Source organism: Neophocaena asiaeorientalis, unplaced genomic scaffold, assembly GCF_003031525.2.
Source record: "Neophocaena asiaeorientalis asiaeorientalis breed wild unplaced genomic scaffold, Neophocaena_asiaeorientalis_V1.1 scaffold291, whole genome shotgun sequence".
In the NCBI taxonomy this organism is placed as follows: Eukaryota; Metazoa; Chordata; class Mammalia; order Artiodactyla; family Phocoenidae; genus Neophocaena; species Neophocaena asiaeorientalis.
The window spans coordinates 1,481,650-1,496,983 of NW_020172735.1; the positions used below are offsets into that span (position 1 = coordinate 1,481,650).

Here is a 15,334-nt window from a genome sequence, read left to right on the forward strand (position 1 = left end):
AAAAAAAAAAAAAAAAAAAAAAAAAAAAAAAAAAAAAAATACCCTTTTGTAAGTGGATGTGTGCAGTTCAAAGCCACATTGTTCAGGGGTCAACTGTATAATATTGTAAGTCAACAATACTTCACTTAAAAATAATTAAATTCCAAGTCTTCTAGTCTGAATGAAAGAGATCATGTACCTGACATTCATTCATTCAACAAAAAACATGGTAAATATAATATGGCAGTGAATATCACAAAACCCTGCCCTTATGAAGATTACACTCTACCAGGAAGAATCAGAAAATAAATAATAGATACATAATTTATGGAGTAACAAGTGCTGAAAAGAAAAAATGTTATGAAGGAAAGCTGATAAGAAATAAAGAGTTTGCTTTTGACTGTGGATAGATTATAGGAAAGCATTTATGTAGATTCAGGAGACTTTTAGAATTATGTGATTGGTATACAGACTAGAGATTGGGTTAAAGATGTGCAAGTTCTCTGCATAAATGAGATAATTAGAGTCATAAGAACTTACTTAAGGAATAAATCTGAACATAAATGAGAACAGAGTCTGAATGGAAATATGAACAGAAAAGAGAGAATGGTGGGAGAGTGTATCATAAGAGATACATACATACAATTGGGAAAAAGTAGAAGAAAACAGGAAAGGGCTCAGAGACACATAGCAGGGGTGATCAGTAAGTATTTGCTAAATTGTGAATGAGCGAAAAATCAGTTTTTACTCCCCAAGGGAGGTATTTCTAGGTTTGGTCTTGCCAGAGGCTGAATGGGGTGAGAGGAAAAAAGGTCATCAAACATTTGGTATATTCAAATGAAATGTTCAAGTATAAAGGTTTGATAATACATTTTGTGGTCACTTTTTAATTTAAGGAAATTAACCAATATACATATTTTCTCTAACATCGAGTTGTTTTCAATCTACACCCTGCATAATGCCTGGATATAGAAATGCTTAAAAGATGTTTACTAAATGAAGATTTGCCTCTAGTCACAGTTCCCGAGACATAATTAAAATGTGCTCTTTTAGAAAGAAGTCTTTAATATGTTACCACGGCAGTGTCTGGATTGTAGTCATCAATCTGTTCGAAAGTATTTATATCTTTATTTCCAAGTGCTATTTGAAGAGCTATAGAATCATCAACATATCTAGGTTGGTAAGATTAAGGAAAAATGCTTTTATTAACAACCAAACAAATGATACTGTAATAAGACAGAAAAGTGTGTTCTATTGTCACAGGTTTATGACTTCAATGGACCCTACTTACTTTCCACATTCAGCTTTACTGAAAACACAGGCATAGTTTACTAGTCACAGCAGGAGTTGGCTATTTTCTGAAGCAAAGTCCCAAGGCATCACTTATTCCCTGTCAAGGGAGACAGAGAGGAAAGTCTTGGCGACTACCTATGTGACTCACGGCTCTACAACACCCTGGATGTATGTGGCCAGTGGCTGTGGGAAGAGCATCCTCAACTGGCATACTCATATGTTCAGAGCATTCTTCCTGGTTAATTGAGCTTGCTTGCCATGAGGGGTTCTCTTAAGTGCCACCTTTGGAGTATGTACCTTAAGTGACTGACTGTACATGTTCTGTCAAGTCAATCTAAGTAGTGAGCAAGTTATAATGGATGAGCCTCAGGTTTTTAAACAAAAAGTTACTCTAAATTTTCGCTAGCACTGTAATTAAATTTAACAAAATAAAGATTTCACTATAAAAAAAGAAAGCAAAAAACAATTTGCAAACTTTTTACTGAATGTCTCACTAAAATATCACCACAAAAATACGGAAGAAGTGCAAAGTTCTACCCTTCTGTTTCAGAAAGGATACCGCCCAGCATAGCTTAGTGTTTCAGGATCAATGTCGTCTTCATAGGCATTCAAAGGGATGAGTTTCCTTTTGATGGGATCAAAAACTAGCTGATAGAGGAAGGTATTATTGGCCCGAATAAAGCCTTTGATGTAATCTTCTGGTACTGTTATATTCATCTTGAGATAATGTCCAATTTTCTTGATAACCTAATAATGAATGTAAAAATATTTATGAGTTATCTGCAGATAAAGAAGAGGGAATGCATTATTCCCAACACCCATCACTTTACATTAGAGAAGGATGAGGAGGGATAGAAAAATCAATTGCTTGTATCTACATTAAAAACCTCTACCAGTAAACACAACCATGTCATGACTTAAAATTCTAAGTCTCTATAACCGTATTTTCTTTGGTTTTTCTATTATTAATCCAAAGAATGAAAAATTCAGTTACACATCAAATTTACATTCCTAGGTATAACTTTAAGATACATTCTTCACCATCAAAGTCCATTTCATCTAGAAAGCAAAAAACAAACAACACACAAAACCTAAGAATTAAAAAAAACCCAAATATTCATAGATCATATTTTAAAAATGAAGTCAACATTCTAATTCCTGTTAGAGTCATGGATGATTAAAGCTGGAAGGGGTTTTAAATCTTTTATATCAAACTCAGAGATAGTCACAGGCTAATTAGTGCATGTTGCTCTATTCCCAAATCTGCCACCATCTCCCAACCTTGAGCTCTGTCTATTTTAGTATACCACCCTTAGTCCTGAGGACTCACATCTTGTACCCTTGGAGACAAAAAATGGAAATTCTGCTCTGCAAACTCTAAGGGCTTGAGAGAACTACTCAAGGGGGGGTGGGGTAGGAATAAGCTTCTTTAATGTATGTTTAATTTTTTAAGGTAAAGACATCAGAGAAATTATAGAGCAGCAATGTATGGGGTCTCAGAGTTTTCTAGAAAATACATGATACCACATCAAATTATATGAGGAAGTAATACAAGAATCCAGTTGTACTCTATTAAGCCACATTAAAGAGATTTACATAAATGTGCAATTCCTCTCATAACTTTCACTTGTTTTAGAAGATAACTTACTTTTCATAAAAATATGATACGTATGTTAAAATGCAATTAATTAATTATTGCTAATTTTAAGTGAATAAACATTTTGATTTCTCTGTTTCAATTTCTTTTTTTTTTTGGCTGCATTGGGTCTTCATTGCTGTGTGCAGGCTTTTCTCTCTAGTCGCAGCGAGCGGGGGCTACTCTTCATTGCAGTGCACAGGCTTCTCATTGTGGTGGTTTCTCTTGTTGCAGAGCATGGGATCTAGGCACGTGGGCTTCCATAGTTGTGGCACGTGGGCCCAGCAGTTGCAGCACGCAGGTCCTGGAGCAGGTGGGCTTCAATAGTTGCAGCACGCAGGCTCTAGGGTACGCAGGCTTCAGTAGTTGTGGCGCATGGGCTCAGTAGTTGTGGTGCATGGGCTTGGTTGCTCTGCAGCATGTGGGATCTTCCTGGACCAGGGATTGAACCTGTGTCCTCTGCATTGTCAGGCAGATTCTTTTTTTTTTTTTTTTTTAACATCTTTATTGGGGTATAATTGCTTTACAATGGTGTGTTAGTTTCTGCTTTATAACAAAGTGAATCAGCTATACATATACATATGATCCCATATGTCTTCCCTCTTGCGTCTCCCTCCCTCCCACTCTCCCCATCCCACCCTTCCAGGCTGTCACAAAGCACCGAGCTAATATCCCTGTGCCTTGCGGCTGCTTCCCCCCAGCTATCTACCTTACTACGTTTGTTAGTGTGTATATGTCCATGACTCTCTCTCGCCCTGTCAAAACTCACCCTTCCCCCTCCCCATATCCTCAAGTCCGTTCTCCAGTAGGTCTGCGTCTTTATTCCTATCTTACCCCTAGGTTCTTCATGACATTGTCAGGCAGATTCTTAACCACTGTGCCACCAGGGAAGTTCCTTCTGTTTCAATTTCTGACTCAGTAAATATCAATAGCTATAACCCATATAACTAAAAATAATTGCCACAAAGAGATTTTAAGAGTGTAAAGGGATCCTGAGACCAAAAAGTTTGAGAACCACTACTACAGAGTAACAGGACAGAAATCAAAAGACTACATTTTAACATTAATTTTACCCTAGAATATCTTATCCTTAAGTTTCTTTATATTAGTCTTCATTTAAAAAAATTACTACTTGTTTTTTGTCAGTTGCTGAAAACATGGTTCATCCGTTGCCAAAACCAAAGTTCTAGTGTTTTAGTCATTTTCTCCTTTCAATGACACCATATTGGATATGGATATAATAGAATATTTAAGATCCATATTCTGAGCAGTTCATCTATTATTTAAGAACTGCTTCAGAAACTGAATATGACACTTGGTAAATCACTCTTACCTTTAAAATATCTGGATTATTGGCTAGTCTTAGTACTTTGCAGGCCTTGGCTAATCCAATCCCACGCAGTGATGAGAGATAGTCACAGCCTGAAAGAATGCACATATAACGGAACTTCTCTTCTGTGAACACATCCCCAAGCTGTTTGCACATTCCTAGCCGAGCCTGATCAACTTCTAGTCCATTTCCAAACTGGTCCATTTTTAAAATAACCTTCAAGAGGAATGGAAACTGTTAACACCTGAAAGAGCCATTTTTATTTTTCATCATCTAAGACATTGCAGTATTTCTAAGAAGTCTTTCTTGTTCTTTATCATAACTGAGAAGAGAGACAGGTAGGCCAGTTAATTACTGTGATATTTGCAAATAAGTTAAATTGAAGCATAGGCTATGGCTAGACAAGGTCATACGCCAGAACTCAATTGTCTTGACTCTGGTATAAAGAAGGCCCTTTTTGACATGATAACCTATTACAGGGTTATCATATCAAATACCAATTCATACAAAAAGCATTTTCTCCTTACCTTCCGCTTTTACATATTAAAGTAACCCTTTTGCTTAGTCTTAAAGTAATACATGTCCATTGTAGAAAATTTGGAAAACACAGAAACTCAGGAAGAAGAAAACAGAAGTTGCCTCAAATGCCTCATCTATCACTGTTACCCAGCATTAACCTTTTCACAGATCCTTCTTCATCTATGAAATAAATAGATAATATAAATAACACAGATATTAACAAAAATGAAATCACCTTATAGTTTTGTATCTTAATATATCATAATAAAATTTTCCATTAAATAATTTTATACATAATTCTAAATAACTGCATAACATCTCATTAGTAGATAAGTTAGCTTATTTACCTAACCTAATTGAAAAATATAAAGCATATGTTATCATTATTAAAATATAAGGCCACATTCCACTAAAGAATTTGGAGAAAACAAAACCCTCTAACTGTAAGGACTTACTCTGAAAAATCGTCCAGATTACACAAATGTCAAGCAGCAAAACCTTTCTTTTCATTTTAATAAAACAATTATTAACAACTGTAAGTAAATATTAGTTGCAGGTATTAAATAGGATAAAAAACTTCAGCTTCTGATTTACACTATTTCCATCCACACAGAAAAATAGTATGGAGTAGTTGTAGTTAGGTACCTTTTTACAGCCAAAAGCGAGGAGATCAGAGTCTTCTGTAATTACAGCTTGTACAATACCAGCCTTGTTAAGATAGGCCAACTGTGCATCTGCTTCATATGGAGCCACAAGACAATCTACTCCCTGAGACCGAGCAGCCTATGGGAAAGGATTGGTCAATCTAAAGAACAGCATCTGCAAAGCACTGAACAACTTCCTATATCAAACCCATTTTATTACCAGCCTCAACATGTATTGAATACTTGCTAATATTATTTTTGAAAATCATTTCCTTTGAAGTAAGTTTTTCTACTTTTAGTCCTATATATATTGAACTAATCATACAGCCACTAAGAAATCTTTTTTTAAAAATCAATATATAAATTAGGAAAAAAGAAATATTGCTGTACATTTGGGGGCAAATACAAGCTATAAAGCTTAATTATTTCAAATTATAGAAAGCTACCATCTTAAGAACGATTATGCTCTAAAAAGAACACAAGTCATGCGTTTCCCCAGGTTCTCTTATCACAGGACACGAGTCTGACACTGTACTGAACAGAATTTAATCACTATCTTCCTATTTGTTTACCAAGCAGTTTGAACACAGACCTGAAAAGGGGGAAGTGTGGGCTGTGATTTTGGGCATGCTGACACTAAGATTTATGGTAATAGGTAATAAGGAAATAAGCTTCTAAGAAGCAGATCAAGTAGACTAGAAGTCTGTAGAGATCCTGAGTTGGCCAGGCTACTTCAACAGATCTCTGACAGTCATTCATGAGTGAAGGTTACAGTAACTGTCGAAGACTATGAGAGTGGGGTGGGGTTGAACCTCCAGGAATTTATTCCTTGCATCTCTGCGGAGCACATCTATCTATGTAAGTGACACATCTAAAAAGGGAGAGCTTCACTTATTCCTTAGGATTTCTCCCTTGGAAACTGTTGGACTCCTCTCTTCTACCTACAGATACTATTCCTTCTTCCTATGACACCCAGCTTTCCTGAAGGTTAGGCCTAGAATAATTTTCCTCCCTTTACTCCCTTAACAAACAACTCAACAAACAACTTATAACTAGCTAAATGAACCCAGTAATTTGTTACTTTGGCTTAATTTCTTATTTAGCTCACCTTAATTACGTTGTGGGCCATAGCGTGTGTGATATTGATAGAACGGGTGAAACATTCTCTGGCTTCTGAGACCTTCCCCTCACGAAGAAGCTGCTTTCCCTTAAGAAGATTGGCTTGTCTTCTTCTGCAAGATAAAAAAAAAAAGGTGAGAGAAGGACTCAAAAAATTACAATAAAACTATAATTCAAGAATTTTTCCTAGAATAAAAAATGTTTGACTCATTTGAAAGTGCACATCCAATCCTTGAGAACATTAACCCAGATCTTTGGGGCTTCTAGACAAAAAGAACAAGGATTTATAGTGCCTGTACACACAAGCTTATCATCAGACTTTCCCATAGCAATGCTTCATGTCAAAAGAAAATGGAGTAATGAAGACACTTAAGAAAATGTAAGTCAAGGCTTTTACACCATTAAAACTAACTTTCCAGTGTAAAGGGTGCAACTTTATCAACATACTAAGAACTTGAAGTATACTGTTTCCTGTGAGTTTCTCTGTGGAATCTATTAATACTAGAGGACAAACTATGGAAAAACCAAACAAACATGAGAGACATTGATATAAGGACTATTAATAGCCATCAGCTTTATCGTGATTTGTAGACACAAGACTAAATAACTACTGCTCTCTCCCTGTTTAGGGAGAAAGCAGTAGTTATATGCCCTGACAATGTAGTACCACTATGTTTGAAATGGGGGGAGAGAGTGCACATGCAAAGGAAAGAAAAAGAAACTGTAACAGTTTTCAACAATCATATTGGTAGTGGTAGTATTCGTATTTTATTCTGAATCTATTGTTGAGTATAATGTGGGGTAAAATAAATGAGTTATTATAAGATATTCTAACTTTATTATCCTTGTATACTTGAAAACGAGGATTCTTAGTAGGAAAGAAAGGAGCAACGGACACCATACAGAAAAAGTTAAGTAAAAAAAAACCCTGTAGTCTTGAATTTGAATTGAAGTATCAGTATGAACTCATGAAGTTTACCTTTTAAGTAAACGTGCATATACACATACACACAAATTTCCTAGTTCACTTTTAAACTGAGCTCCAGAGATGAGGAGACTTTGTAGAAAAGGATTTTAAAGGCCCCTCCCACCACTACAGTGGCAAAAAGAAAGCTGATCCTACAGAGATAAGTCAGAAAGAGCACTCAGGTCAGAGACAGACAGCTGAAACATTTTTTAGCCTTTCTTGAAGTTAGCAAGAGGAAATAACTCTGTAATTAGAATTAAGAACAGGATGGGGGACACCCAGGTGGGATATGGCATGGACTAGTCTCTTAGCCACACTGGTTTAGGGTTGTCACCAATCCTTTAAGAAGTAACCTGGAACTAACTTTTTATTGAAAGTATTTTTAATAAACTGTGCATTATTCCTACTAGAATGTGGGTGCAGACAGTCCCAGTTAATCCTTTTATAAACTTTATAAAGTTCTGACTTTAAGAATCAGAGCCCACTAAATACAGCTAGATTGAAAAACCTAGACCTGAAGAGCCCTCTCTAATTTGATTCTAGGCCCAGAGATGGCAAAACTAGGCAAGCAGCACTCTCACAAAATGATCACTCAGTGAGGTTTACTTCTATTTGGGGCTAACTCATACTACCTTTAACAACTAAGCCCAGTGCTCTTTCCTGTACAGCACAATGACTCCTGGACCTAAAAACTAACACAGGGTAAAAACAAGAACAGATGAAAAGTGGCAGAATAGATGCTTCAATAAAATACAGAAATTCTTTCTAAGGTCTGTTATAAAAATACTAGATTCTGTTGAGTTAAATATGAATGACAAAATTTCAATTATAACTACTGAAAGAACAGAAATAGAGTACATCACTTTTCAACTAGAAACAAGAGACAACAATAAGGGTGGAAAAAACAATCAACCCAGAAGTTAAGCAAGGTAGGAGCTATAGATTAGTAATTAATGATCAATGTAAAAAGAATAAAACTCTCCAGTTTTAAAAATGACAAAGATTGGGCTTCCCTGGTGGCGCAGTGGTTGAGAGTCTGCCTGTCGATGCAGGGGACAGGGGTTCGTGCCCCAGTCCGGGAGGATCCCGCATGCCGCGGAGCGGCTGGGCCCGTGAGCCATGGCCGCTGAGCCTGCGCGTCCGGAGCCTGTGCTCCGCAACGGGAGAGGCCACAACAGTGAGAGGCCCGCATACCGCAAAAAAAAAAAAAAAATGACAAAGATTGACAGAATGGATAAAAAAATTACAGTGATGTGTTCTTTATAGAAGACAAACTTAAAACCAATGACATAGTAAAACTGAAAATAAACAGAAAAAGACATTAGGAACATACAAAAGAAAATTGTTACTGCTATACAAACATCAGACAGGATAGACTTTAGAACAAAAAAGCATAGAGACTAAAAGAGTCACTGCATATTGCTTCAATTTGCCACAAAAATATAACAAATCCTAAACTTGAATGCAACCAATAAAATAGCTTCAAAATAAACAAAGCAAAAAAAATCGGACAGAACTACAAGGTAATTGACAATTCTGCTATCATAGTGAAATTTTAATGTATTTTTCTCAGTAATTGATGAATTAAGTGGACACACATAAAAAACAAACAAAAAAAACATTAAAAAACCCAATAAAGATATGGAAGATTTGAACATTACAACCAATAAGCTTGATTTACTGGACAGACATAAAACCATCCACTCAATAACTGAAGAACACATATTCCTTTCTAGCACACATGGAACATCTAAGGAAATCTGTTCATGTACTAGAGATTAAAATAAGCCTCAATAAACTAAAATAAAAAGAAATTCGTATTATACAGACCACAATCTCAGATCTTAAAAAGTTAAAGAATTAACTTACTCTCTTCTAGACTTCTCCACTTCCTTTTTAGAAGGTAAAGTACATCCATCAAATACCAGGATAGGCTTGATCCCATGAGATAGTAACATATTTACAAATTTCATACAAAATCCTACATACCTATGAAAATGAAGAAAAATAATTAAATGCTTTGCATATTTAGGTAATACTTTTGCTATTTTTAAAACCAAATGAGACATATTATGAAAAGAGGTTTCTGTTTTTTTTAAGCAAATGTTTTCACAGGAAATGTAAACTCTAATTTAGACTTGGATCCTAATGGGCTATGGGATATTTGCTTTCCTCATGTGTAGATTAAAAGGCTTTGACATCCCTTTCAGTTCTGACATTGTGTGATTCTATATCTAGCCTTTTTACCCCATTTTCTTTTTTTTTTTGCTTTGAGAAATTTCAAATCTATTGAAAAGTTGAAAGAATAGTAGAAAAAATACCTGATTTCTCCAACAACACCATTATCATATCCAAGAAACTTAACAGCCACAAAATACCATCTAATATACAGTCTACATTAAAATTTGTCTGATTGTCCCAGTATTGTTATAACCAGTGGTGACCTGCTAAATGTTTAACAAGTTCTAGAGAAAGTGGTACCTAATATGTAGCATTTGCCAATCCCTGACATGAATATTTTACAGTGGTGGATAAACTACCAATATGGGCTCCCTAAATGCTGAACTGGGAGGAGATGGTGTATAGCCAGCTCATAAAAATTGACTCCAGCACAGCACTGCTACAATTTTTTCCCCTAGTCCAGGATGCAAACAAGAATCAGGTATTGCATTTCAATTTTTATTCTGGCAAGACAGTTAACAATAGCTCCATGTAGATTCATTCCAGGGTCACATGGATGGCTCAACATATGCAAATCATCACTGTGATACACCACATCAACAAAAGACAAAAACCATACGATGATCATCTCAATAGATACAGAAAAAACATTTGACAAGATTCAACATCCATTCATGATAAAAACCCTTACGAAAGTGGGTATAGAGGGAACATATCTCAACATAATAAAAACTATTTATGACAAACCCACAGCCAATATAATACTCAATGGTGAAAGCTCAAAGCCTTCCTGCTAAAATCTGGAACAAGACAACGATGTCCGCTCTCACCACTTCTCTTCAACATAGTATTAGAAGTCTTTTCCACAGCAATCAGACAATAAAAAAGAAATAAAAGGTATTCAGATTGGTAAGGAAGACATGATACCATACTTAGAAAACCGTAAAGTTGTCACATAAAAACTACTAGAACTGATAAATGAATTCAGCAAGGTAGCGGGATACAAGATTAACATACAGAAATCTGTTGCATTTCTTTACACTAACAATGAAATAGCAGAAAGGGAATATAAACAAACAATCCCTTTTAAAATACTTAGGAATAAACCTCACCAAGGAGGTGAAAGACTTATATGCTGGGAACTACAAAACATTAATAAAGGAAATTGAAGAAATGAAAAGATATCCCATGCTCTTGGATTGGAAGAATTAATATTGTTAAAATGGCCATATGACCCAAAGCAATCTACAGATTTAATGCAACACCCATCAAAATACCCAAGACATTTTCATAGAACTAGAACAATAACCCTAAAATTTATATGCAACCATAGAAGACCCAGAATTGCCAAAGCAATCCTGAGAAAAAAGAACAAAGCAGGAGGCATAACCTGCCTAGACTTCAGACAATACTACAAAGCTATAGTAATCAAAACAGCATGGTATTCGCACAAACACAGACATACAGATTAATGGAACCGAATAGAGATCCCAAAAATAAACCCACACACCTATGGACAATTAATCTTCAACAAAGGAGGCAAGAATATACAATGGGGAGAAGACAGTCTCTTCAGCAAGTGATGCTGGGAAAGTTGGACAGCTGCATGTAAATCAATGAAGCTAGAACACAGCCTCACACCATACACAAAAATAAACTCAAAATGGCTTAAAGACTAATATAAGACAAGACACCATAAAACTCCTGGAAGAGAACATAGACAAAACATTCTCTGACATAAATCATACCAATGCTTTCTTAGGTCAGGCTCCCAAGGCAATAGAAATAAAAGCAAAAATAAATAAATGGGACCTAATCAAATTTACAAGCTTTTGCACAGAAAAGGAAACAATAAACAAAACAAAAAGACAACTATGGACTGGGAGAAAATATTTGCAAATGATGTGACTGAAAAGGGCTCAATTTCCAAAATATACAAACAGCTCCTACAGTTCAATTACAAAAAAACCCCAAACAACCCAATCAAAAAATGGGCAGAAGACCTACATAGACATTTCTCCAAAGAAGACATACAGATGCCTAATAGGCACATGAAAAGATGCTCATCATCACTAATTATTAGCGAAATGCAAATCAAAACAACAGTGAGACAGTGAGGTACCACCTCACACCACAGAATGGCCATCATTAAAAAGTCTACAAATAATAAATGCTGGGGAAGGTGTGGAGAAAAGGGAATCCTCTTACACTGTTGGTGGGAATATAAATTGGTGCAGCCACTATAGAAAACAGTATGGAGGGAGGTTCCTTAAAAAGCTAAAAATAGAGTTGCCATATGATCCAACAATCCCACTCCTGGGCATATACCCAGACAAAACTGTAATTTGAAAAGATACATGCACCCCTATTTTCACAGCAGCACTATTTACAACAGCCAAGACATGGAAACAACCTAAATGTCCATTGAAAAATGAACGGATAAAGAAGATGTGGTATACATATAAAAGCAATGAAACGATGCCATTTGCAGCAACATGGATGGACCTAGAGATTATCATACTAAGTGAAGTAAGTCAGAAAGAGAAAGACAAATACCATATGATATCACTTACACATGGAATCTAAAATACAACACGAACGAACACATCTATGAAACAAAAACAGACTCACAAATATAGAACACAGACTTGTTATTGCCAAAGGGGAGGAGGGGTTGGGGAGGCAAGGATTGGGAGTTTGGGATTAGCAGATGCAAACTATTATATATAGGAAGGATAAACAACAAGGTCCTACTGTATAGCACAGGGAACTATACTCAATATACTGGGATAAACCATAAGGAAAAAGAATTTATATATATGTATAACTGAATTACTTTGCTGTACAGTAGAAATTAAACACAACATTGTAAATCAACTAGACATCAATGAAATTTAAAAACAATAGCTACACGTACAACTTCCATCAATTTTAACTCAAAAATATGAAAAGACACAATCTTAAAAGATAATCTTCTAAATCAAATATATTCATCTTAATGGAAAATTCACTACATTGTTCTTTTTTTCCTTTTATTGTAAACCAGTGACAATAGACCTTCATAGTCTACAGAACAATGATTGTGACCTAGTGATTAAGTATCAAGTAAAAATAGAAGCAAGCAAACATAAAATTGTAATAAATTTTAAAGGAAATTTACTTTTTTTATTAAAAACTAGACAGAGGGACTCCCCTGGCGGTCCACTGGTTGGGATTCTGTGCTTCCACTGCAGGGAGCATGGGTTAGATCCCTGGTCAGGGAACTATGATCCTGCATACCGTGCAGTGTGGCAAAAAAAAATTACTAGAGAGAATATAAACATCAGACACCTGGTGCCCTCACTTTATATATTTTAGACATCTTTCCAGGTCAGCACATATAGAGCGACATCATTCTTTATTACAGTCATAAAGGTTTATCATAGGCTTATCCAAATTTTCTGACCTTTTCTGGTTAATATCCCCATCCAAAGGTGAAAAAAAAAAGGAAAGTAAACTATCAAATGTGACTTATTAGTTGCAGTGGGAAAAAAAATTACACAATACTTTGCTGAAAGTCCTGAGACTTTCTAGTTCAGTAAACATTTACTAAACACCTACAACATGGTCAGTCCTGTGGAGTTCATCTCTGACAACAAAGGATACTCCCTGTACTCTGGACAACTCTTCCAGTTAGTCAAAAATCTCAGAATCCTTAAAAATTACCAAAAAACTAGAGATAAAGTTTCCCCCCAGTGAAGACAATTCAAAGAAACACTGAAGGTAGCACTGAAAAACTTGCAGGCTTCAACTGTAATTGCAACTGCTCAAATTTAGTGGTGGAAAAGAAATCACTTTCAAAAAATGATTATAACATGGGCTTCCCTGGTGGCGCAGTGGTTGAGAGTCTGCCTGCCGATGCAGGGGACACGCGTTCGTGCCCCAGTCCGGGAGGATCCCACATGCCGCGGCGCGGCTGGGCCCGTGAGCCATGGCCGCTGAGCCTGCACGTCCGGAGCCTGTGCTCCGCAACGGGAGAGGCCACAGCAGTGAGGGGCCCGCGTACCGCAAAAAAAAAAAAAAAAATGATTATAGCAGTTGGAGTAGCAGAAGTGCCCAGACTCCTTCAGATCCACACAAACTGTAACAGGTAACTTTTGGTCAAATTAACTCCATAGGCCTGAAAGCCCAAAACATACATTCATCTTTCAATAATGACTTCTCTGTTACTCTCCATCCCCACCCCTTCCCTCCATCTTCTGTAAACAAAAAGGGTTATTACTGTCCATTGTGCTTAAGTAAATCAGACTAAGATCTGTGAGCCTTTCCTCTAGGAGATAAATAATATATTGCAAAAAAGAAAAAAGAAAACACATAATAGTATCCAAATTCCTGTGGGAAATCTCTGTCCAAAAACTATGCTTGCTTGTTTTTCTAGTGTTTCTATTTAAAAAATAAAGAGGACATTCGTCCTGCCTCAAATGAGGTCACAGAGTTATGACTGGATGTCAACAGGGTCACCAGTTTTGGCCCCAAGTGAAGTAAAAGGGAGTCAGAACACCTTGTCCCTTAGAAGCAACTGCCTTGTTTTGCTAATAGGGCTTAGCAATGTGTTGTCTGTACCCAAGAAAGTAGGAGTCTGAAATCACCATGGATTTTTAGAATATTGTTAAAAAGTTTACCTTAGATAAAGAATAAAGAATACAGTCTTTGTCCATTAGTGTCCTAATACTCTGGCTTAGTAGAAAGAATGAAAACTAGGACTATAACATAGAAGGAAATGTTCCCTGATTTGGCAATATTCTAAAGCACATACTCTCACGTCTTGATAAACCTGGCATTGAATAAAAATGATCCCTTTCTGAAAAAAAGGCATTATAAGTCTCATTCTTAATTGGCAATGAATTAATATAAGGTCCAAACTTACTTATCGGTAGGTTCACCTTTGGCTAGTTTTTCAGCACAAGCTACAGCTCCTTTGTGAAGCCAGCAGTATGTATCCACAGCTACTACCTGCCCTTTATACTTCCTCATGTGGATAGGTTCAGAAGCTTCTTTGATAAATTGCAGTAATCCTTGTATCCCCATAGTGCCAAGTTAACTACATGATATGAAAAGAGAAAGGCAAAATTTAAAGCAAAATATATTTACCCAAAAGTGTTGGAAAAACAAAGGAAAAGAGCTTGGAAACTGATATAGCAGCGATTATCGTTCAGATATTTGAGAATCATGCTCTTTAATATTTTAAGTGGGCTCCTCCCTGTCAAACAATTTCCATAGTCTAAAATATTTACCCCAATCACTAATACTATCTCTAATGCCACTTCATAGTTCCTTAATGTTAAAGTGCCTTCCCACTTGGAATCATAACATTTGCTCCAAGCCCTTAACACAGTATAAAGCAAGCAGAAAGTACTAAAAAAGTATGAGACTGTTTTCTCTCCAAAAAGGCATTGTTAAAATCTATAAAACTATGTATGCTATGATACCACATTGCCTCTACACAGGCATTATAAGAAATAACATGCAAAACAGTTTGTAGAACATTTTAACTGAAAAATAAAATAATCAAACACAATTATAGAACTAAAGCTGTACTTTTCTAGGAATGAAATTAACTGCCATCAGAACGCTTTATCCCAACCAATGAACGTTGTTTATAACAGTGGTGGGTGGCTTCCAGAGGC

General features: G+C 36.1%; 1 protein-coding gene across 3 annotated transcripts in view; it reads right to left on the reverse strand.

The window, feature by feature from the left end:
- EXO1 (exonuclease 1) overlaps nt 1-14,742 on the reverse strand; it is a 37,253-nt gene extending 22,511 nt beyond the window's left edge. For 2 of the 3 annotated variants that reach the window (XM_024740482.1, XM_024740480.1), the window contains exons 1-7: nt 14,575-14,742; nt 9,357-9,476; nt 6,510-6,633; nt 5,403-5,540; nt 4,242-4,454; nt 1,832-2,019; nt 1,055-1,151 (exon numbers count right to left, since the gene is read on the reverse strand). In XM_024740482.1, the coding sequence (XP_024596250.1) occupies nt 1,055-1,151; nt 1,832-2,019; nt 4,242-4,454; nt 5,403-5,540; nt 6,510-6,633; nt 9,357-9,476; nt 14,575-14,735 (1,041 nt within the window). In that variant the 5' untranslated portion in view covers nt 14,736-14,742. The remainder of the gene's footprint in view (nt 1-1,054; nt 1,152-1,831; nt 2,020-4,241; nt 4,455-5,402; nt 5,541-6,509; nt 6,634-9,356; nt 9,477-14,574) is intronic. The other variant, XM_024740481.1, reaches the window with a different exon arrangement.
- Between the last annotated feature and the right edge of the window lie 592 nt (nt 14,743-15,334).